This window comes from Staurois parvus, unplaced genomic scaffold, assembly GCF_062004578.1.
Source record: "Staurois parvus isolate SC_StPar_1 unplaced genomic scaffold, SC_StPar_1.0 ptg000018l, whole genome shotgun sequence".
Taxonomy (NCBI): domain Eukaryota; kingdom Metazoa; phylum Chordata; class Amphibia; order Anura; family Ranidae; genus Staurois; species Staurois parvus.
Window position 1 is genome coordinate 22,835,799 of NW_028317814.1, and position 23,674 is coordinate 22,859,472.

At 42.1% G+C, this 23,674-nt stretch overlaps 1 protein-coding gene across 4 annotated transcripts in view; it reads right to left on the reverse strand.

Annotated features, from left to right (window-relative positions):
- The window catches only part of LOC149473188 (ankyrin repeat and fibronectin type-III domain-containing protein 1-like), a 455,911-nt gene that overhangs the window by 56,388 nt on the left and 375,849 nt on the right, over window positions 1-23,674 (reverse strand). For all 4 annotated transcript variants that reach the window (XM_089683050.1, XM_089683059.1, XM_089683065.1 and 1 more), the window contains 7 exons: window positions 22,561-22,651; window positions 21,352-21,459; window positions 20,422-20,521; window positions 19,275-19,407; window positions 16,585-16,704; window positions 10,864-11,079; window positions 4,729-4,895 (listed from right to left, as the gene is read on the reverse strand). In XM_089683050.1, coding sequence (XP_089539176.1) covers window positions 4,729-4,895; window positions 10,864-11,079; window positions 16,585-16,704; window positions 19,275-19,407; window positions 20,422-20,521; window positions 21,352-21,459; window positions 22,561-22,651 — 935 coding nt within the window. The remainder of the gene's footprint in view (window positions 1-4,728; window positions 4,896-10,863; window positions 11,080-16,584; window positions 16,705-19,274; window positions 19,408-20,421; window positions 20,522-21,351; window positions 21,460-22,560; window positions 22,652-23,674) is intronic.

Below are 23,674 nucleotides of genomic sequence, written 5' to 3' on the forward strand. Positions count from 1 at the left end.
TTCAAGTACTTCTATAGCGCCATCAATTTACGCAGCGCTTTACATAAATATTGTACATTCACATCAGTCCCTAACCCTCAAGGAGCGTACAATCTAAGGTATAATGCTCTGTCACCAGTGTCAGTGGCAGGGAATATGCCCCACTGTTGGTGTCAGTGGGAGGAATACTGGCTCATATCATTGGGAGGAATAGTGCCCCAAGGGCTGGACAAAGGCTAGCAAAGGGCCAAATCTATTCCTTGGGATGCAATTTAGAGACCACTGCATTAGAGAAATTTTGATGAAATGGAAATTCTCACTTTTGCTGATCCCTACTCTCCTCTATTTTAACGGTTTTTTTTCAATTATATTTTTTTGTAGTATAGTGGTGTTTTTAATATCAAGCCTTGACCTTTACTTCTTCTGCATCACTTTAAATAAAATAGAATCTGGGGCTTTGGCACTTTAGCAGCTGGGAAACCAGAATGGATGTATAGAACAGTTAAGACCACTTAGTATGTTTACTTGGGGAGAAAAATGAACATGCTCAAGTTAAACTTAACAAGGCTCTACTGTAACAGAAAGAAAAGCTTTTATCTGTTTCAGAGAAGACACAAGCATCCCCCAAAGTAACCATAACTGTTTGCGGCTCACCACTTGCTCTCTAAAGTTTACAATGAATCTTCGAATCGGTGTTTACATACGTACACCACACACAGGAAGCAGGAATAGAACTCCAATAATTTCGAGCTAAATATTTTGAAACTTACTGAAATGTTAGGACACTTCTCTTATTGTTGGCTCTACTGCATGGGCTCTGTATAAAAGACGGAGCTGCCATGATATTTCTGATCCACAAATATTTCTTTAAAGAATGTGTACCTTACCCACTTCCCTGGAGTCTTGCAGGCGTTTTTACAAAGTGCGAATGTACCCTGTGATACTCTGGCACCAAGGTACGTACCTGCGGCGCTAAATTACAAGCAGTGCAGAAGATGTTGCGCTATGTTAACCTCCCTAGCGGTCTGATTATATCAGATTTTTGGTGCTGAAAGCAGTACCATTATTTTGCATGGAAATATGTAGTTTTTTTATTGTAGGCTGTAATTTTTAGGAATAACTCACTGAAATCTGTCCGAACAAGAGTCTAGTAAACATCCCGGGTATGATAAAATTTGAAACACGAAATCATAAATTATAATTTAATAAATAATCATAAAAAATAATAATATAATAATAATAATACATTTAATTAAATAATATAATCAAACCAAAAACACTGAAATTTGAAATATAGCGCCAACTTCGCACATTGTTGAGCAAAGTCGCAAAATTGTTTTCAGTGTCTGATGACGAATTTCCCCCACTAATCATTATCACTCAATTCTGCAAGTGTTTCTGATTTACTATCGCTGTTCTCTAGCTGGTCTAAACCCGCTTTTGACCTAAAGGGACACTTTTGGACGCCATGGACTTTTCTCAGTTTCCAGGCAGAAAGAACAGTAAAAATGCAGGCAGGGCACAGGACAAAGCACTCGGGACAAAATGTATGTGAAATGGGTTGAAACAGCAATGTTTTACTATGTAAAATTTGTTTGGAAAAAAATGTCATTTTTTAAAATTTTCAAATTTCCCACCGCCGGCGGCGCCCGTATGTTCGACGTCACAGGGACCGGAACACAGAAGCCGGATGCCGGCATCGGCCGGAGGAGATGGCCGGGGACGCTGCAGGGGACACATCGCGGGAGCGCAGGACAAGGTAAGCTCTGCAGGGACTCCCTATGCAGGGCCGTATGGTAAGCCCGAGTGTAGCTCGGGGTTACTGCTTTTGGTACAGAAACTTTACCCCGAGCTACACTTGGGAATACCGCCAGGGAGGTTAATATGAACCTGGGTTGTGCATGTGATGCGTTGTGTGAGGTTTAGAATGCATTAAGGTAAAAAAAAACATCTGCCTTTAGAACCACTTTAACCACTTCCCGTCCGGTCCATGTATATAAATGGCCAAACGAGAGCAGTGCAGGGGCGGGTGACTGTTTATAAACGTCCTCCCCGCTCCCTACTTGTTCACGCTTCCTGGGATTGTGCAGCACCGCGATCTGGAACCCTGGAACATCGATTGTTGTACGGGACCTCTGTGTGAGGTCCCGATCATGTGATCTCTGATTGGCTAATCAGTGATCACATGAAGAGTAGTAAGCAATGATGTCAGAAGTGACATCATTGCTTACTATGTGTGAAATCTGTGAATGATCACAGAGATCACATGGTACAAGGCTATTCACAACAGCTTTGTACCATGTGACAAGCTGTGACCAATCACAGCTCACACAGTATTTCTTAATGGCTGCAAGAATACAGCCAGAGAGAAGGAGAAATGGATTGCCATTACAGCCTTTATGGGTGTATAAGCAATCAATGTAAAAAAGAAAAAATCTTCATCACCCCCACAAGTAGTATGGTGTCACTGTACTGCTAGGGTGACAGTATGTTAAAAAACAAAAAAATAAACCATATATAATATAAAAATGTTAAAAAAATTAGAAAAATTATAATTTTTGGTTATAAACTAATTTGGGTTATTATTTTTTTACTAAAAAGATACAAATGAATACATTTTGTCCAAGATTTATGAAGAAATATTATTTATTTGCAACATTTTATAAGAAAATTTTTTTTGGGATTTCTTCATTTATATAGCAAAAAAAAAAAAAAATCCCAGTGGTGAATAAATACCACCAAAATAAAGTTTTATCTGTTTCAGAGCAATGCTAAAAAATTCATATGGGTACAGTGTTGCATGACTGCGCAATTGTCATTCAAAGTGTGATAGCACTGAAAGCTGAAAATTGGCCTGGACAGGAAGGGGGTAAAAGTGTCCAGACTGGAAGTGGTTAAGGCTGCGCTCACACCTGAGAAGAGAGGTTTTCAGATGTATTTTTTTTAGCATTTGTGCAAGCGCATACAAGTGGTTTAGAATACTATTGAAAGAGTTTTAATCGTGTATTCAAGCTTCAGGTGTTTTTGTTTTAGCCAAAGGAAAGCCCTAGAGGGAAGAGACAAGTTCTTCTAGGCTAAAACAAAACACACAAAATGCTTGATTTGCGCAATTTCAGGTATATAGGGCCAAATTTGCTCAATTTTGCCTCAAAAGTAGCTCATGTAATTTCTGGAGCAACAGGCGTTGAGCTACAGGTGTCTGAGTGTTCATATGTGTACAGCTGCCATGGAAATACATGGGATTTTGAATGTTATGTGTTTTAGAGTTTTGAGCTTCAAAACACTCAGGTGTCAATGGGGCCTAAACAAAGTTAATGATAAAATGACAGCAGTGCTTTGTACTGTAATCTACTATCTAGAAATCAGCCAATTAAAAGTCTGTAGTAACAATTTAGGGATGTTGCTGTAACTTGAACAATGTCACAGAGGCGTACATACATGGATTGCAAGAGTTGCAAGAGTTGCAACTGCAACCCAACCCCATGCTCCAGGGTGCCCGTGTGGCCCTCTCTACACCTAGATAAGAGGGACGGCATATGGAGGTGAATGGACGGGATCAGTTCCTCTACATGCCACCCTGCCACCCCTTCTATCCACCTCCTGCTGCCCCAGACGTCTGTGTACTCCCCCAGCCCCCCTTCATCCACTGAAGCGCTGTTGTGTTCCCCCCTCTCCTCTCCCACTGGCTGTTGAGGGAGATCTGTCAGGGTGGAGAGTGGGAAAGGGGCTGGTAAATATGTTATTTACTGGTCCTTTCATTGTCTTAATGAATAGAGTCAGTCATCCATACTGATCACTGACTCTGTTCATTCATAAATGAAGCATACTAAACTGTGTTTACTATGCTTCCATCTATGAATGAACGGGAAGCTTTGTACAGAGCTATTCTTGCTCATTCATTCTGTGCAGCTTAGGGTACAGAGAAAGAGATTGAAGGATGTGTTCTCAATCTCTTTTCTCTGTCTCAAAGGTGAAACATCAGAGGTCTGATTAGATCCCTGATATTTCAACAAAGCCCCCTAATGGGGCTCCTAAAAATTGTAAAAAATAATATTGTAAAAAAACAATATACAATTGTAAAAAAATAGTAAAAAATAAAATAACACGAATATAAAAATACTGACACTAGTGAAGGAACTACCAGGAGGTCACAAAGATTTCACTTGCAACTGGGTCCTGGTGTTCTGAAACCATGGGTGGATCAGAGTGGCCCATTATGGTTTCTTGCACCGGGGCTCAGAGGGTTCTAATTATACCTTTGCAATGTGATAAGTATTACTGGATTTTGGGCCTATGCAAAATGTGTAATTTTGTTAAACAATATTTTGTTGTATTTTTTTTGGTTGGTATATGTTTTGTTGCATAATCAGACATGCTCAGCGAGCAATCACATAGATGTAAGAAAATGTAGTTAGACAATAGACAGTGTAGTGCATTATTCTTGACATTTTTTTAGGTAGTATACTCAAATGCAAACGCCACTGGGCCGTATTTAACAAAGTATCTGCAATAACCACTGTCTGTGCTGCCCCATAGCAATTCATTAGCTTCCAACCAGCAGCTGAGCAATGAAAGGGAGAATCTGGTTGATAGCACCAGGTGACTAGAAATACCGGTAGTTCTTATTTCAGCCACATGGTTAACCAGGCCCAGTGGGATGTGGATCAGGTTCCAGAGGAAGGCCTTTGTTCCATGAAGGCAATGATCCTTTGCTGAATAATGCTAGATCTGTGTTTGAAGGAAACTCACCTGGATACGTTTGAATTGGCTCGTATTTTGACATTACAGAGGATGTTGGGTAATCGTTCAGGAACCAACACTCGGATCTGGTCTACCGCACTGCACAGCTTCAGATATCCCAGATAGAGGCCAGGAGGCAAAGCTTGGCTGCTTCTTCTGTGGTAAGCCAGTTTCTCCTGGAATGCATAACAAAATACTCCTGTATAGTGTAGAAACCATAGAACAGAAGGAATCACTCAGTTCTCAGCCTCTGCTACAGTACATGACTTGAAGCAAACCTTTCTGAGAGGCACATGGGGACACCCATTGCCTGTCATCTTCTGAAGATGCTAGCTGTCTGGCTAGTGCACTGACCAAATAGGTTCATTAAGGTTTGAGTCACTGACATGGTAAAATCAGATGTCCCTCTGGGCCTGTTTGTTCCAGGTAAGGGAGACGCAATAATAAAGCAAGAGCCAGGGAACTAGAATTTGCAGAAGGACCAATGGCCCATCACATGTTTCTCTCAGTAAAGTATTCCTTTAAGGCCAAGTCCATACTTGCAAATGTGACCGTTTGCAATTACCCAAGGGGGACTCAGTGGGGATCCATGCAATTACGTGCAAGCTGGAAGCCCCATTGAAAACCATGGTGGCCTGACAATGCCCGCAGATATTCACGGCCATTTAAAGACAGATTGAGGTAGCCAAGGTAGCCAGTCAGCTTCTAAACTCAGCTTGTTTAATTAGGCTTTGACAATAAAACCAGGAAGATGGTTTCTATGCAGAGCTGCACCAGATTTTGCACTGTCCAGTTTTAGTAAATCCCCCCTCTGTGTCCAGGGCCAAACATCCAAAGATGATCACTGTATAAGCAATTACATGTGTATGGTCACAAATAGTTTCTGGCACTGTCAGGTTCCTATTGCTTTCAATGGGGCTTGGCATCCACACATAACTGCATGGATCCCATGGATAATCGCAGACTGCCCCAATCACAAGCGTGAATGAGACCCAAGTGTACTCTTTCCCAATCCACCATCCTACAGCTGAGGTGACACAGCTTCAAGTGAAGCTCATGTGTAAAATGTATGAATGGTCTTACATGGAAATGTCTGTTTTATAAATGATAAATCAGAATTAAAAGGCATTTATTAAAAAATAACAACATGAACTTATCTGAAGATCACGAGTACTATTAATTAGGCTGCACACAAAGTGCTAAATAAAAGTGGGGTTCCTGATTTGTAAGAATCGCTCCATAACTGTTCATACCCAAAGGGTGGTAACCAGCACCTGTAGAAGTCTTATTGTAAATATCCCTATTAACGTTCTTAGCACCGGATGGATATGTTACCAGCAGCCATTGTCACAGTACATTTGCTGCTGAATTGCACATTTTAAGAAAGGAGTAATATTTTCACAGTCCTAGAGCTGATATTTAAAAAGTTGATCTCTAGACTTTTGACCCAAAAAGGGGCAGGCAGAAGGCAAAGGACTAGACGCTAATATTGCATGTGATCTCCCTGCAGCAGATCTTCCCCATTACTGATTTACAATTCCTTGTTCTGTACGGAGTCTCTGTATGGTGGTGTCCATCTTGGTAGAGGCAGGTTTTTGTTTCCTCAAGTCAGAGCCTCCAGCAAGGAGAACAGTGAGCAGCACGGCAGGGATCACCAATCTTAAACTAGCAGTTAGAGGCAGCAATTACTTATTTCAGCATATTCCTAATATGTGCCTGCTGTACCATGTACTTGTATGAAAAAGTATTCTGTTGCCTCACTTGTGTGAAATCTCTGTTGTTCCTGTCAGTCTCCCTGCTTTCCTAATAAAAACTGACCATACTAGGCATGAGAGCAGAGTGTGGTCAGTTTTGTGGCTCTTGTATATGTACTGTATACACAAATGTTTTGCCTTTCATTTCTATTTATAACTTAATGGGTAGTTTTATATGGTGAGGGTTTCATGTATACATACTTCAACCTTACACTGCAGATATATATGATATAGGAGTGCCTGGTACCCTCACACCAGGAGGTGCCCTGCTATTTTTCAGGAGGAATTTCAGACAAAGGGTACATTTTAGGGTACTGCTTAGACACAATTAAGTGATGTACATTTTCTCTATGGCATAACAAAATTTTACTTTTTTATTTACATTACAACTTTAAAGTTATTACCTTCTTACACATTTATTTACAAAAAAAGTACAATTCTGAGTATATTCCATGGCTAACACTAGACTACACTTCAAAGTGAAGCTCATGGCAGCCAAACACATCCACTTTCAGCTGGTGACCCCTGTCCTATGACAAAGCAATGTTGCAGACATACTACCCCGACATATAAGGGGAGCACCTCTGCCCATTAAAGGACAATGAAAGGGGGACCCCTGAGAGAAAAAAAGGAAGGTTAAATCATTCACATTCACAAAGGCACCAAATACCCCATACATAAAGAGAAATTGTACAGAAATTGCCTGTTTATTAATCTATGTTGGTTCTATAAATATTCTGCATTACCTTTTGTTTAATAAAGAGACCCTGTTGCCACACCATTCATTTCAATAAAAATTCTTCCCATAAGATTATATGTGACTATAACATATTTTACAAGTTATTTATCTGTAAAAGCCGATATCCAAAAGACCTGACTTGAGCTTCTAGGTGCCACCATCTTAAGGCCTCATGCAAACGGGACATTTCTAAAGTGACTGGTAAGGAAGTCTGGTGTTTTTTTTTATTGCCTCTAAACACCCCTGCATGTAAGACCCCTTTCACATGATCAGACCAATCAGGTCCGCCTGTCCTTTTTTCAGGCAGACTTGATCAGACTACCGATTGTTCTCTATGGGGAGTGGATGTAAATGGACATGTGTCTGTTTACATTTACCTTCATCCGATCCGGTCCGCCAAAGTCAGACAAATGGGGATACGTTCACCATCCATCTAGTGCAGTGTTTCCCAACCTTTATTCAGTCAAGGCACCCTTTAAAAATTATGGGTAGTCCCGAGGCACCCTTTAAAATTATGGACAGTCTTGAGGCACCCCATTCTAAAATAGGGTGCCTAAAGACTGTCCATAATTTTAAAAGGGCACCCCATTCTAAAATATGAGAAACTGTTCTAATAGTTTTTATAATCTTCTAGATTGTAAGTTCCAAGGATCAGGGCCCTCCTATCCCTCTTGTATTGAACTGTATTGTTGCTGTATTGTCTCCCGTTATATTGTAAAGTGCTGAGCAAACTGTTGGCGCTATATAAATCCTCTATAATAATAATATATAAATCCTGTATAATAATAATAATATATAAATCCTGTATAATAATAATAATAATATATAAATCCTGTATAATAATAATATATAAATCCTGTATAATAATAATAATATATAAATCTTGTATAATAATATATAAATCCTGTATAATAAAAATAATAATATATAAATCCTGTATAATAATAATAATATATAAATCCTGTATAATAATAATAATGCAGCAACATCCACACTTGTAGGACACCTAACATTAGAGGTGATTTATTAACGAAAAGGCAGGCCTGTCCACCCGCTGGCTTGTATACAAGTTTTGGGCAATTTTTAGACATTTTGCCAAGGCACCCCTGAAGAAACCTCAAGGCACCCCAGGGTGTCTGGGCACCCTGGTTGAGAAAGGCTGGACTAGTGGATCGGATGACAGTCGGATATAAACAGGCCGTCAGTCCATTTACGTCCGACCGTCCCATAGAGAGCAATGGGCTGTGCCCGTGTCCGCTCTGCACAAACAGACACGGACCTGTCATCCGCCTTCTCAGTGGGGATCAGCAGACATATCCCCCCCTGAGCAGGTGGATCTGCTTGACGGAGTCTGCCCCATGTGACAGGGGTCTTAGCCTATGTGTTCATAGGATGTAAATGGACATGTGTCTGTTTACACCCGCCTTCATCCAATCCGCAAAAGTCAGACAAATGGGGATACGTTCACCATCCGTCTAGTGGATCGGATAACAGTCAGATATAAACAGACAGTCAGTCCATTTACATCCGACCGCCCCATAGAGAACAATGGGCTGTGCCCGTGTCCGCTCTGCACAGACAGACACGGACCTGTCAGCTGCCTTCTCAGCGGGGATCAGCAGACAGTGGATCCGCTTGATGGAGTCTGCCCCATGTGAAAGGGGTCTTAGCCTATGTGTACATGCACACATAGGAGTTTGGAGGCAGAGAAAAAAACAATAGCCAGCGCATGCAAGAGCAGCAGCATTTTGGCCGAAAAAATGTTTGGCGCTTGTAAAAGTGTCTAATAGCATGTGAACATTAATTAATTTCAATGGCCAGAATAAATTATTATTCCGGCCAATGAAATTATTTGATACCCAAGTGCTTGATGCACCTAAATGCATTTATAAGCGTCAAGTGTTTTTTCTGGCAAACCACAGCTGCCAGGAAGAAAGGCATCTAGGAGAAATTAGCAAAACGCCCAGTGTCCAAATGTGATGGCAGCAGCCCCGGCAGGCTCACAGCTCACTCAAGTAACACTCAATAGCCGGGGTCTCCAAACTTTCTAAACATAGGGCCAGTTTACTGTCCTTGAGAATTTAGGGGGCTGGACTGGGGTCAGTGGGAATAGAAAATGTCCTGGCATCCAGTGGGTGTAAACAATGCCCTATCTTTGTCAGTGGGAGGACTAGTGCCCCATCATTGGTGTCAATGGAAGGAATTCTGCCCCATGGTTGGTGTCAGTGGGAGCAATAGTGCCCCATCATTGGTGTCAGTGGGAGCAATAGTGCCCTATTGTTAGTGTCAGTGGGAGGAATAGTGTCCCATCGCTGGTTTCAGTGGGAGGAATAGTGCCCCATCGCTGGTGTCAGTGGGGGGAATAGTGCCCCATTGTTTGTGTCTGTGGGAAGAATAGTGCCCCATTGTTGGTGCCAGTGGGAGGAATAGAGCCCCATCACTGGTGTCAGTGGGAGGAATAGTGCCCCATTGCTGGTGTCAGTGGGAGAAATAGTGCCCCATCGCTGGTGTCAGTGGGATGAATAGTGCCCCATCGCTGGTGTCAGTTGGAAGAATAGTGCCCCATTGTTGGTGTCAGTGGGAGGAATAGAGCCCCATTGTTGGTGTCAGTGGGAGGAATAGAGCCCCATTGTTGGTGTCAGTGGGAGGTATAGTGCCCCATTGTTGGTGTCAGTGGGAGGAATAGAGCCCCATTGTTGGTGTCAGTGGGAGGAATAGTGACCCCTCATTGGTGTCAGTGGGAGGAATAGTGCCCCATTGTTGGTGTTAGTGGGAGGAATAGTGCCCCATCATTGCTGTCAGTGGGAGAAATTGTGCCCTTTCAATAGTGTCATTGGAAGGAATACTGACCCACTGTTGGTGTCAGGGACAGAAATTATGTCCCACTGATGGTGTCAGTGGATAGAAAAGTACCCCAGGGCCGGATAAAGACAAGAAAAAGGCCACATTTGGCCCCTGGGCCGCAGTTTGGAGACCACTGCTCTATAGTATTCCCCTTCACTCCTCTCCCTGCAGCTACATAAAAGGTCATGTAAGGAGATGAGGGGAGGGGCAGAGGAGCTTGACCAGCACAGAGATGTAAGGAGCTGAGGGGAGGGGCAGAGGATCTTGACCAGCACAGAGATGTAAGGAGCTGAGGGGAGGGGCAGAGGATTTTGACCAGCACAGAGATAAATTAGACACTCCCACAAGAGGAAAGGACTAAGACTTACAAGTAAGGAGGTGGATGTGTTAGCAAGCTGACTTTCCTGAAGAAATCAAAAAAGTTAAAAGGCATATTTTCAGTTGATAAAAATATAATTTATTGAAATGTAAAACACTGAAAGTAAGCATTGAAAGTGTTTGGTTTTTCTACGGTTTCACCTGCAGTTTTGTTAGGTTGGTGACAGGGTCTCTTTAATCCACAGCCCCTTAACAATGATAGTACATGACATGTGTAATATTCTGTTTCTTTCATTAAAGTCGCCTTAGATGAAGGCAGCTTTGGAGGTGCTGCTGATCTGAACAGATGAGATGGGGAGAAGTCAGATGAAACATATGCAGGGACAGGTCATATGGGAGCACAAGAGGCAGCTTTCACATTCCTGGAGATAACACACACCTCACTCACTTCCTTCCTCCAACTACTGTAAGCCGAGAAGGTCAACTCACATGCAGTGTCATCAGTAGGACATCCAAAGCGCTGGGCTCCTCCGGTGATGAGACAGACTTCCTGTGAGTCTGCAGTTTAAACACCGGCATCCAGCGTACGTTCTCCAGCGTCTGGCTCAGTTTCACCTCCTTCAGAGTCACAATCAGAATATTTCCTTGCTTGTCTTTAATGGGCTCGAAGAAAACCTGCCCCAAGTCTTGGAATCCTAGTAGACCCTTTAGAAAAGGAAAGAAGATTTAAGGAGAGGGATGAGAATGACACAATGTCACTAGAACACTATTAATATTATACAGGATTTATATAGCGCCAACAGCTTGCTCAGCACTTTACAATATAACGGGAGACAATACAGAACAATACAGTTCAATACAAGAGGGTTAGGAGGGCCCTGATCCTGGGAGCTTACAATCTAAGAACACTTGATATGTTTCAAACACAGCAGTGTGCAGCTTGCAGGGCCTCTGTATCTGAATGTATTCATTGTCATTGGATTATGACACTTTAGTATAGAAACAGATGTCATTTTGTCATGATCTGATAAAAAGGAAAATGAAACAGATGACAGTCATCCATATCTGTCTGGTTATTGTTGGAAATACTGATTACACACTACAGAGAAACGCTTCACACTTGCCTTGGTCTCTGAGGCTCCATGTACACGAGACACTTCTGAACGATGGAAACTGACTGCTGGAAAACGTAGGATAAGAAATGTCTGTTTAGCTGCGTTTGCATACCGCGTTTCTGCGCATTTGCGTTTAGAAGAGTTTTTTTAACATAACCACAGGAGACCTTCCCAAATGCCAGAATACACTGAAAAACAGTAAAAAATTAACTATTTCAGACATTTTGAGAGAAATAGAGAGAGCAGAAGCTGAGAGAGCAGTATGTGTTGAGATTAGCTGTCTTTTTTTTTTTTCTTTGCGGTGTTTGGATGTGTTACAGCTCATTTCTGTGCAGAAATTATTGCAGCAGTGTCTAACATATTTTTTTTCATGCAAAACCTCAAAATATGGTGTGCCAGGTCCATTTGAGTACCGGGAAAACGCTTTGCATGCATTTTTCATTATGAAAAAAGGCTCTGGACAGCATCTGGAAATGGAAGAGTTAAAAAAAATTCAAACACAAACGCCTATAAACACGGTTAGCCGCATTTAGCAACGTTTACAAGCGTTTGAAACACTGATAAAATCTACTGCTAAACGCAAGATTTCTGCGTTCAAAAAAACAACTGTAAACAACTGTAAACGATGATGTGTACATGGACACATAGGAAAACATTAGCGTGAGTTCAGGGGCTGCTGAAAAAAATGATGAATGGCTCCTAAACGTGATTTTATCAGCTGCAGTGTACATGAGCCCTGAAGATCAATCCATGTTCAGGCTCCATGTACACTGCAGCTGATAAACACACGTTCAGGAGCTTTTTTGCATTTTTTTTCAGCAGCCCCTGAACTCTCCCTAATGTTTTCCTATGTGTCCATGTACACAGTCATTTACAGGCAGTTGAGTTTACAGACGATTTTTTTAACGCACCAAACTTGCGTTCAGGAGTAGATTTTACTGGCGTTTCAAATGCCAAACGCTTGTAAACGCAGTTAACCGCGTTTATAAGCGTTTGCATTTAGAAACGTTTTTTAACTGTTCCATGTCCAGATGCTGTCCAGAGCCTTTTTTTCATCATCAGAAATGCATGCAAAGCGTTTTCCAGGTACTCAAATGGACCCGGTACACCAGCGCAGTCAGTTCCAGGTTTCGCATGAAGGAAAAAAATGGTAGAACGTGCCGCATTATGCTCATGATGGGATCCATAGTGAATAGAACCAGAAAAGACAGGTCATCTCAACACATACTGCTCTCTCTGCTTCTGCTCTCTCTATTTCTCTGAAAATGTCTGAAATAGTTAATTTTTTACTGTTTTTCTGGGCATTTGGGAAGGTCTCCTGAGGATATCTTTTAAAAGCGCTTCTAAACGCAAACACTTATAAACGCTAAACGCAAACACTTATAATCGTGCATAAACGCATTATTCAAACGCAGCTAGACTGACGTTTTTTAACCTACGTTTTCCAGCAGTCAGTTTCCATCGTTCAGAAGAGTTTTCCAAATGTCCCGTGTACATGAGCCCTTAGCCGTAGAATTTCATGACTGATGGACATTCAGAATATCGAGGCTAATACTTACCCCTAATCCATAAAAAACCACCACCACCCTTCAACCTTCCCCACCTAAATAAACATGCGGCTCTCTTTCAGTGTAAAACCGGCCATAGCAGCCATTTATTTAACATAACTCTAACATAACACTTCTTACTGTACACTCAAATATTAACTGACAGTAATAATCCCAACCGGGTCGAAGGTCTTCGAAGGCACCGTTACATCCAAAATTTGTCTGTATCTGACACCCAATGAAAAGGTCCCCAGCCGCTACTACACCGCCTCAGGGACAATACTACAGTTACGTAGTCCCAGATACAGCCAATGAAGTCCCACATTACCAACGTGACCTAATAACTGGGAAGGAACACCCATACCTACGATGGGCCCAACCCATAATCCACCAAATTGTAACTCCAACACCGCCTTCAAAGACCCATCGACCCCTGCCGGCTGCCATGACAAAACAGACAAACACCTCGGGACACAAATGCCTGTCCAAGCAAGAAACAAATTCAATGAAACCACACAAAACAAACAACAGGGCAAACACAAAGAAAAAACCAAAACAGCAAAACAAAACACGAAAAACTCCAGGGAGGGAGGGCGGGAGAAACCACAACCCCCCCTGACACAAGCTCCGACTGACCTCCGACAAGACCCATCCCACTTCCTAATCCTGGCAAGACCACCCCTCAAGGTTGCGTACTCCAATCAGGTGAGTAACCACCCCCTTACTTCCTGCATATACTCCCACCCAAATACACGCTCCGCCTCGTCTGCACGCCCCAATCACGCTGGCCCTCCCTTTTTAGCTCTGCTCAGTCCAGGCCCTGACTTTCTAAATGTTTCTTTGAAGAACGTTCATTCAATCTTTTAATCATTAGTGGGATCAAATTGACCACACTGATGAGACAAGTTCAAAGGAGCAAGAAGGAACATTTTTTTCGAATGAACAAATTTCTAGCAATGTATGTGGTTTTCGTTCAGGAAAGTCCATTCAGAATGTTAAAAGCAAACAAAGTACATTTAAATTAATAACCAAGCCACCGAATGTGCTGAGAATTTTCGTACTAGTGTTCGCATGAACATCCAATCCAAAATCTGCTAGAGTACAGCCAGCTTAAGGCCTCATGTACACTGCTGCTCCTAAAACGTGAGTTTAGGAGCTCTTGGCGATTTTTTTTTTTGCCAAATCCCCTGAAATCAACTCAGTAAAAGCCTGTGTGTCCATGTACACATATGCTTTTACCAGAGTTTAGGAGCAGCAGAGTTTAGGGACAGTTAGACGTTCCTCTTCTGAAAGGAGAATAATCGTGTTCAGTAGAGGAACATTTTGGCCAAAAAACGGTAAACGCAGCAAAAACGCATGTAAATGCGGTACTGCGTTTAGCCAAGTTTAGTGCTTGGGAGTTTATCCAGGTCAATGGAAAATACTCGTGCCAATCATATGAATAAACGTCCAAGCGCTAAACGCGGCTAAACGTGGTACCGCATTTCCACGCGTTTTTGCTGTGTTTAGCGTTTTTCTGCTGCCAGGAAAGTTTTAACAACTAGGTGAGTTCATGTGTACATGAGGCCTTATGCAGGCCATACATTGTTCAAATTCCGAACAATTTTTCGTCCGAAAATCAGAAACGTCATTCGCTGGGTAATCCATTGGTGCCATCATTGATTTCGAAAATCGGCCGACCAAGTCATAAAGTTCACCCCATATAACGTGCAAAACTTCTGTTCCTTCCAGGTAACGGCTCATGCGCATATTCTTCTTGGAAAAACGATTGTACGATTTGACCATTATTGAGTCGAAAATCGGTTGTTTTTCATGAATTTTCCAACATGCCGATCACCGAAAAGGGGAGGAACCACGTAAATCGGCCGGTGCCATTGACCCACTAACAGAGCGAAAATCAGCCGATTATTCTAAGATCCGATTTTCGACCCATGTATGGCTGGCCTTACTGTGAACTAATTCCTATACACATGTGTATTGTTAGATCACACAATCAGGTATACCTTTTTGATTAATAAAAAGCACAAGTACCTGCGCTAGAAAATAGCAATATTCCAGAAAAAAATCTTTTTAAAAAATGAATAAGACAAGAAGCAGCTGACAAATAAGGCGATACTGCGAAATGTAAACAGAAGAAATAAAGTGCTAATTAAAAAATAATAATTGATAAATAATAATAATGTCCAAATTAAAGTCCATATAAATCCTCAAACAGATATAACAGACAGAAATAAAATAAAGGAGAAAATCTTGATCTCATAAACCGTCAGCATAAACCCAGAAAAAATTGTCCCCTTACCGGACACTTTGACCGTATAACACCAGTTGGTATGCGCAGTGTATTGAGGAATCAGTATGGCGAATAATTTCCAGTAGATATCCTCTCCCTAGTATAGGATAGTGACTCCGCTTTAAAAGATGCCCAAACCGGACTATAACGCCGACCAGTAAGCGCAATGCAGTGGGGAATCAGAATGGCAGGTAATCCTCAATGGAAATCCTCTTGCAGATATTAGATGAATTCTCCACCTTAAAACTTTGCAAACCTCAAAGAATCTCCTTGCTGCAGTGCTTTTCCTTCTTCCCTTCACATGTGTGGTTTGTCTGTGCTCACCTGGAATGGAAATTATTCGCCATCCTGATTCCTCAATACACTGTGCATACCGACGGTCAAAGTGTCCGGTAAGGGGACATCAGCGCTGCAGGTATGATAGATACTAGTGTGCTGCCGCCAAGTGTCCCTCATCTATGCGGCCCAATAACCCCCGGTTCACATCTGTGCGGGTGGTGCTGCTGCGGATACGCACGAAAATCCGTGCAGCCGCACCACCACACACACTGGGAAACGCAACAGTACTGGGAACCGAGGTTCCCGTGTGGGCTGCGTTTTCCAAAGTAGTGCAGGGACTTCTTTCTCTGCGTGTCACGGGCACGGGAGTCCATTCAAATGAATGAGCTCTCGTGCCCGAGCAGAACGCGGCCCGCACAGCTGCATAGAAGTGAACCGGGGGTAAGAATCAAATAGTTAATTGATGGTATAGAAGAAGTTCCTCAGATATTTCACATATAATAGCCCGGCCCCCAGCGTAGCTGAAGAGATCACTTCCCCATTATTTATTTATTGCAGGTACTTATATAACGCCATTGGTTTACGCAGCGCTTTACAAATATATTGTACATTCACATCAGTCCCTAACCCTCAAGGTGTGTACAATCTAGGGTCCCTAACTTACATTCATACATACACATACTAGGGCCAACTTAGACAGGAGCCAATTAACCTACCAGCATGTCTTTGGAGTGTGGGAGGAAACCGGAGTACCCGGAGGAAACCCAAGCAGGCACAGGGAGAACATGCAAACTCCAGGCAGGTGGTGCCGTGGTTGGGATTTGAACTGGCGACCCTAGTACTGCCAGGCAGAAGTGCTAACCACTTAGCCACTGTGCTGCCCATGATTTGCTTTAGGTTGACAGTTTAAAAAAAAAGGGGCAAGCATCTTGCAGCAGTAATATAGGAAGTAGGAAACAAAAATGGTCAAGGTTTATACCTGCATTTGTGACACGGCTAGCAGCATCTTAAAGCGAGTTTGCAGGATACATGAACAAGAGGACTGTGACACGGTAACACACTGCCGCAACCATAGGATGTCATCCCACATGCATGATACCTGGGGGGTGGACAACAAAAAAAACAGCATTAATTATAACTCTTCATCCAAGGCCTAAACTCTAAAATAAACCACAAATAAACATCTAAAAGCCAAGGCAAAGCAAATCTGTGATTTGGCCAAGGAGTGTTAAAGGGTTAGTTCACCTTTATCAAAAAAATACCTATGCAGGTAATGTGTGCCTGTAGATAAAAGAAAATTGTGCAGCTTTGACCAAAAGTGGAATAATGCTCTTACTATAGGTGTAGGTAACTTCCTGCCTTGTTGCTACGATGTTGCTAAGACACCCCCAGCTGTTACTGTTCACCTTCACCATCACAGGAGTGAGCTCTTCCTCTGATTCAAACCTCTTCACATGCACTTTCTCTCCCCTGATGCAATGGCTTTAAGCTCAGCATTTGAGATCTCACTCGTGATTGTAGAGGTGATCACTAACAGCTGCGCCTTAACAGAGTGCTTTAGCAATGTCCTAGCAACAAGGTAGGATAGAGGAATGGCATCTCTGGGAGTTTTTCAAACAAGCAACAGGAGGTACATAAATGGCCTACATCTATAGCAACTAGTCAGAGCTGCACAGTGTTTTTATCTACACACGCTCCTTACCTGCTGTAATGCCTATGAAATGTGTTGGCCTTGGACACTTTGTTTCTTGGGAAATTTTTCACAATAAATCATTGTTGCCCAAATGCCAGGAGCATGAATGGTGACTAATGTCATTTTTCTAAGCTAAAGGAACAGAGTCACAAGATATTCTGCTTAGAGTAAGATAAAAACTTGTTTATGGAATTGAACGTGTTTATGACATCTAGAAATGTCACATTAGAAGATAAGAACCTGTTTAAAGACGTCTACTTGCTTGAGAAGTTAGAAATCTTTAAGTTTAGGGTAGTTGAGAAGACGTTTGGGGTAGATGAAAAGAAGTTTAGCGTAGATAAGAAGCTGAACTGAAGCAAAAGTGTGACTTTTCAGATGTGGAATACTTTGTTATCCTCGCAGAACCTTTCTGATAGCTCCTCTTGTGGTGGTTGTGGTGCCCGCCCATTATTGGAAAGCTTCCAGAAAATGGTTTAAAAGCCGGGAGTCCAAGTTAGACCGATTAGGAAGCCATTCCACGTGTGAGGGGACGCTCTGACACTAGGATTCTTGCCAAGGCTATATGGGCTCATCAATCAGTCATGCTTACGGCTTCCCCGTGACCCCCTGGGCAGTATGCTTCCGATGGGATTTGTTCCTTTCAGCTTCTAACATAGCTTTGGTAATGTATTAATTCTATGCTGTGACACTGTCAAATGATGTTTCTATTTCATGCTGTAATGCTCACATCATTATTGGTGTGTGTTATTATGCAGATTGTGATAATTATAAAATATATCCTCCTGTGTGTTTTGTTATAATAAAAGTGGAGGTTTTGACAGTGCAAGAATATTGCAGTTGGATTCTGTTATTTCTTGGAGTGCCGAGTGTTTGCTATGATGTGCCAGGGCAGGTATTCATTTGGTAGAGGGTCTTTCACATGCGTAGAATATGTAATGGTATAAATGCTGATTGAAAGTACCTGTGTGTGACTACCTATTGATTGTGTGCGTGTATATGACTTGCTTTTAGTTATTGCACACAGAATTTGCCATTACACCTGCATAGGCAGTTTTTTGTAAAGATGAACTAACCCTTTAAGCCTTAATGCCCATGTCCCCAGGAGCCACATATTTATTTTTCTTTACCTTTGCATTCACCTGCTAAAGATCTCAGTACCTATAGTGACTCATTCTCTTTCTGCTTATGTCATAGGGCTGGTGCTTGGTGATTGGCCCAGCACTATCACACGGTAGCGGGCAGATTCTCAACCCTGAGTTCAGACTAGAGCAACTCAGAGCATGCACAGTACTTTTTTCTTCATCCTGTCACTGTAATGGAGCAGCATGGAGCAAATGAGAGGTAAGTATGTGTTCCTGGTGAAGGCAGCATTAAAGTGAACCTGTTGTTTGGCCCTTCATGGAAAGAAAATCACAGGTTTTCTTTAAAGGTAAGTGTGAAAATTCAATCACATTTTCTGCACAGTGATATTATTCATCCAGCTGACATCCACATAGTAAATAGTTTGGTGGGATTGGAATAAAAATGTATCCCCATCCTCTCTGAACCCTACATACTATAGTGCAACCTTTCTCAACCTTTTGAACAAAGAGGAAGCCTTGAAATACCTTTCTGGTCTCAGGAAATCCCTGCTAAAAAGTCTACATCTGCAAAGCATGATACATTAGTGATGGTCAGTGGGATACATGCTCTTTACTCTTGTGGTCGTTGGGAAGAATTTCCCCTTTACAGATAGCTAAAAAAGATCAATGGTGTCAATTGAAATTTGCCTGAGAGGCAGAAATTGCAAGAAACCACTAGCAACCTCTGGAGGAACCCTAGGGTTCCATGGAACCCTGGTTGAGAAACCCTGCTATAGTGAATAGTGGTCACTGTGCACTTGGAAATAATAAGGAATACAAATAAGACCAGAAAGCATCAGTCTTTTTGTTTTGGTAAATATGGAGACCCATTGGAAATGGGCTTGCTGAGCCTACCTTAGTGAACCACAAGAAGTCTTGCATCAAGAGACATGAATATGAGTCATCTATGTCCACCACTGGTATCTGGTCTTCGTGAGTCACTAGAACATTGTCATCCTTATAAAATATGGAGGCAAGGTACAGACCCCTGAAAGCATTAAGATACAGATTTTTCACTGTTGTCATTATTTTCACAAATTATCAGGCGCTCCCTCCAAAGGTTAACATAGGACAGCTATAAAACTTAGTGGGGATGAAAAAGGTGCTACTGCATTTAATAGTCTTTAGAAGCGTAATTTTTACTTTTATTTTCTAATTTGCTTCTGATTGGATGTTTTGCGCATTAGTTGCACGTGGTAACTGCCAGCTCTAATTACTGCTCTTATTTTGTAGTTAATGAAGTATTTCCTGCAAGCTCTGAATTGAATTCCACTTCTTTACCTCCCAAATGGTATATTAGCAAGATCAAGACATCCCAGGCCAAGATTTTTTGGTCTTATGTCAAACATGCCCTTCAGATTTATCTTAAGCCATAACTTAAAGTCTAGAGTACAAAATGGTTAGCACCCCTGTCATATTGAATTGTTGTTTGCGATTCACCCTAGTTGTCCTGGGGGTCATTATCAGCAGGGCTGTAAATGAGACAAAAATATCATTTTTGAGTTGTCACCAATACAGGAATGGAGGGGAAACCTTCCACTTGTTGCAGTGACAGCTGTATAGGGGAATGTGTTGAAGGGTTTTGTTTGCGTCCAGATGGGTTTTGCATGCATACAAGTCTATGGGTGTGCAAAACCTTTTCGAAGCAGGCCAAAGGCAAGTTAGAAAGAGGTCAGTTACAGCTCAAATGTACCTGTCAATGAATTCTGAATGAGCTCAGAGGAGTCTCAAACTAATGCTCTTGACACAAGCCCAAAGCTTACCAACACAGGCCTAAAGAATATCCCTTACCTCTCTTGTATCTAAGGGATAAAACGTAAAGGAAAATCTCCCCAGTGGAATATAGATGATAAAACCTGAATGGGTTTTACCCCTTCTATTACTTTATAAAAAACTAAAAAAGGTGTTGGATTTAGATATACTTTATGGTTTGGCATACACTGGTTGCAAATTATTTAGCTACCATTAACCAAATACTTGGGGCTAACCCCGTTCCTTTTACCTTTTGAGGCCTTTAAGAAACTTGCTACTGGGATGAAAAAGGTGCTTCAAGCTCTTGGAAACAGAATGCTTTCTGCTCTGCGGCTGGTTCTTGAACGGTTCTGGAACAGAGAGACCCAATTTGATCTCAACACACACCAAGTGCAAAGGCAGCATATAATTTCCATAGGATTTTATGTCATTAATTATTGTTAGCAAGGCACTAGAGGCTTTTATAACACAAAACGTATTGCACAGGTGTGCGTATACAGTAAGCCTATAGCAGCCAATCATAAATCACCTTTCATTATTTTGGATACGCTAGGAAAGTGGTCTCCAAACCTTTTAAACAAAGGGCCAGTTTACTGTCCTTCAGGCTTCGGGAGGGGGGGGGCTGTAGCCAGTGGGAGTAGAAAATGTCCCGTCATCAGTGGGCGTAAAAACTGCCCCATCATTGGTTTTAACAGGAATAGTACCCCATTGTTGGTTTTAGCAGGAGGAATAGTGCCCCATCGATTCTGTCAGTAGGATAAATAGTACCCCATCATTGGTCTTAGCAAGAGGAAAAGTGCCCCATTGATGGTGTCAGTAGGAGAAATAGTGCCGCATCATAGCTCTTAGCAGGAGGAATAGTGCCCCATTGATGTTGTCAGTGGTAGGAATATTGTCCCAAGGGCCGGAGAGAGGCAAGAAAATTGCCGCATAAGGCCCCCAAGCCACAGTTTGGAGACCATGGGCTAGGCTATTAAAGGTTTAGCTGTTTATATTGGCTTACAACAAACCACTGTCCTTGGTGTTGGGTATAAATAAACTTGTATATAGGAATAACATAATAATGTACACACAAACCACCATGCACAATGATCTATTTGAACTCGGTTTTGGTGACCAGAATTAATAACAGTGTGATGATCGCAACTTGCCAAAACTGTGGACAGCATAAACTACTAACCGTGACACACACAGTGCTGGTGACCCGTCTTCACCTGGCTAAGCAGAAGATCCAGGGCTTCTGCTTGACCTCTTCTTCTTGGTGCACGACCATCATACTCATGCCAATCTGGATAAACAGTAATGAAGCAGTGTATATAAACAGTATATATATATATGTGTGTGTGTGTGTAGCACTAGCACCCTCCTAGATAGGCTAGGTAAATTTAGTTCTTGTTGGATCCCCTGTAATCAGTTGAGCAGTTTGTGATTTGCTTTGGGCTCTTCTAGGCTTCACTGGCTGCAGGTTCAACTGCTTCCCCCTGAGTTTCAGAAGATTCTAGAATGTAGTTAGTTGGAAGAGGCAAATCCACAGCCTTAATATTTATGTGGTCTCAGCCAATCCCTGGGGAAGGATGCCCAGTAGGTGATTGGGGAGTGCATAAATAGTCTGGGGCCTGAGGCAACCAGGTCCAGGAGGAGATGTTCATATCCTTAAGGGCTGCTGCCCATCTGGGCAGCCCAGCTGTAGTTTTACATGTGCCCATTGAGGTCCCAGGTATGATAGAGCTGGGGGACTGTTCTGTTGAACCTTGCTGGGACTTAAGGGATTTCACAGAGGATCTGGTCTGGAGAGTTCATGGGAGAAATGTCTGTCTGATATTGGAAGGAGGCATCAAGTATCCTGGGACATTGTGAGTACAGACCTGTGTGTAGGATGTTAGTGACTGTGTGCTGCTACTATCCCTTGTGCATCGGTTCCAGAGCTTGCTTAAACTGGGACAGTTCTTATGGTGTCTCAGTGCTGCTTATTCCCTTAGTTGCTACTAGAGGGACTGTACTAAGAATCTTTGACAAAGTGAAGAATGTCCTCTTGTTATTGCATTGTGTTACTGGATTATCCCACAGCTCCCTGAAGCCTATTCAAGTTATCACTGTGTGCCTGGCTCCCACTGCACTAGCTTGAGAAAAGAACCTGGGGCAAAAGACAAGGCCCTTTCAGAGGTAATCACTACATATATATTTATGTATAGACTTCATAGATATCACATGCTTGTAATTATTGTTGGTTATTCTTAGAAGTTGCAATGGTGCTACATTGACAAAAGCATAGGTCAGAAATTCCCCACTGGATAATAGGCATGTCTACTTTTCTAACACATTAGTCTGTTGTCTGGCTATTTGCAGTAATTCATCACCATACATGACATCGCACATGTGCAAAACTTACTGGATGGAATAGCAAAAGCTGGAAGTGAAGGTTGTGCCGCTCCCCATCCTTTCATGTTATATGCAGATACCTGAACATAGTATCTTGTGCCCTGTAAATATAAAAGACATAAATACTAAGTACTTTGCAATGTAAAGAGTGTGGTTAATTTACATCAGCTTTTCCAGAACAATATAAAAACACGTTAACTTCTTCACCTATGTGCATGCCTGTACTCTCCTGCATGATGTTAAGTCATCTGACATACTACTACCACTACTACTACTACTACTACTAATAATAATACATTTTTTTGTGGTGCACAAAGTCCAGCGCTGGTAGATTTTGGAGTGAGAATGCTGGTGTAAAGCCAAAACTAAAGCATCCCAATACTTAACTGTCCCTTATCGAAACACTTTAAAACTAACATATAAAACAAGTCCTGAACCACTTGCCTAATGGGCACTTTTACCCCCTTCATGCCCAGGCCAATTTTCAGCTTTGAGCATACTTTCAATGACAATTGCGCGGTCATGGAGCACTGTACCAATATGACATTTTTATAATTTTTTTTTATTTTTTGCTCTATAAATGAAAAAGAACGAGCATTTTGAAAAAAAAGATTTTCTTTGTTTCTATTATAAAATTATACAAACAGGTAATTTTTCTCCTTCACTGATGTGCGTTGATGAGGCTGCACTGATAGGCAACACTGATGGGCATTGACAGGCAGCACTGATGGGCAATGACAGGTAGCACTGATGGGCACTGATGAGGTGGCACTGATAGGCTGCACTGATGAGGCGGCATTGGTGGGCATTGATGAGGAGGCACTGATGATGCAGCACTGATAGGTGGCAATGATGGGTACTGATAGGTGAAACTGATGGGCACTAACAGGTAGCACTGACTGGCAGCAATGCCTGGCGGCACTGATAAGCGGCACTGACAGGCACAGATTGGCATCAATGCTGTGCAGCACTGTTGGGAGCTGATGGGTAGAACTGTTGGACACTGATGGGCAACACTGTTGGGAAGCAATGTTGGGCACTTCTGGGGCTGCCCTGCTTATCAGTGCAGATGTCGTCTTTCACAGTTGTCGGTTATCAGCAGTACTATCCTCACACTGTGACAG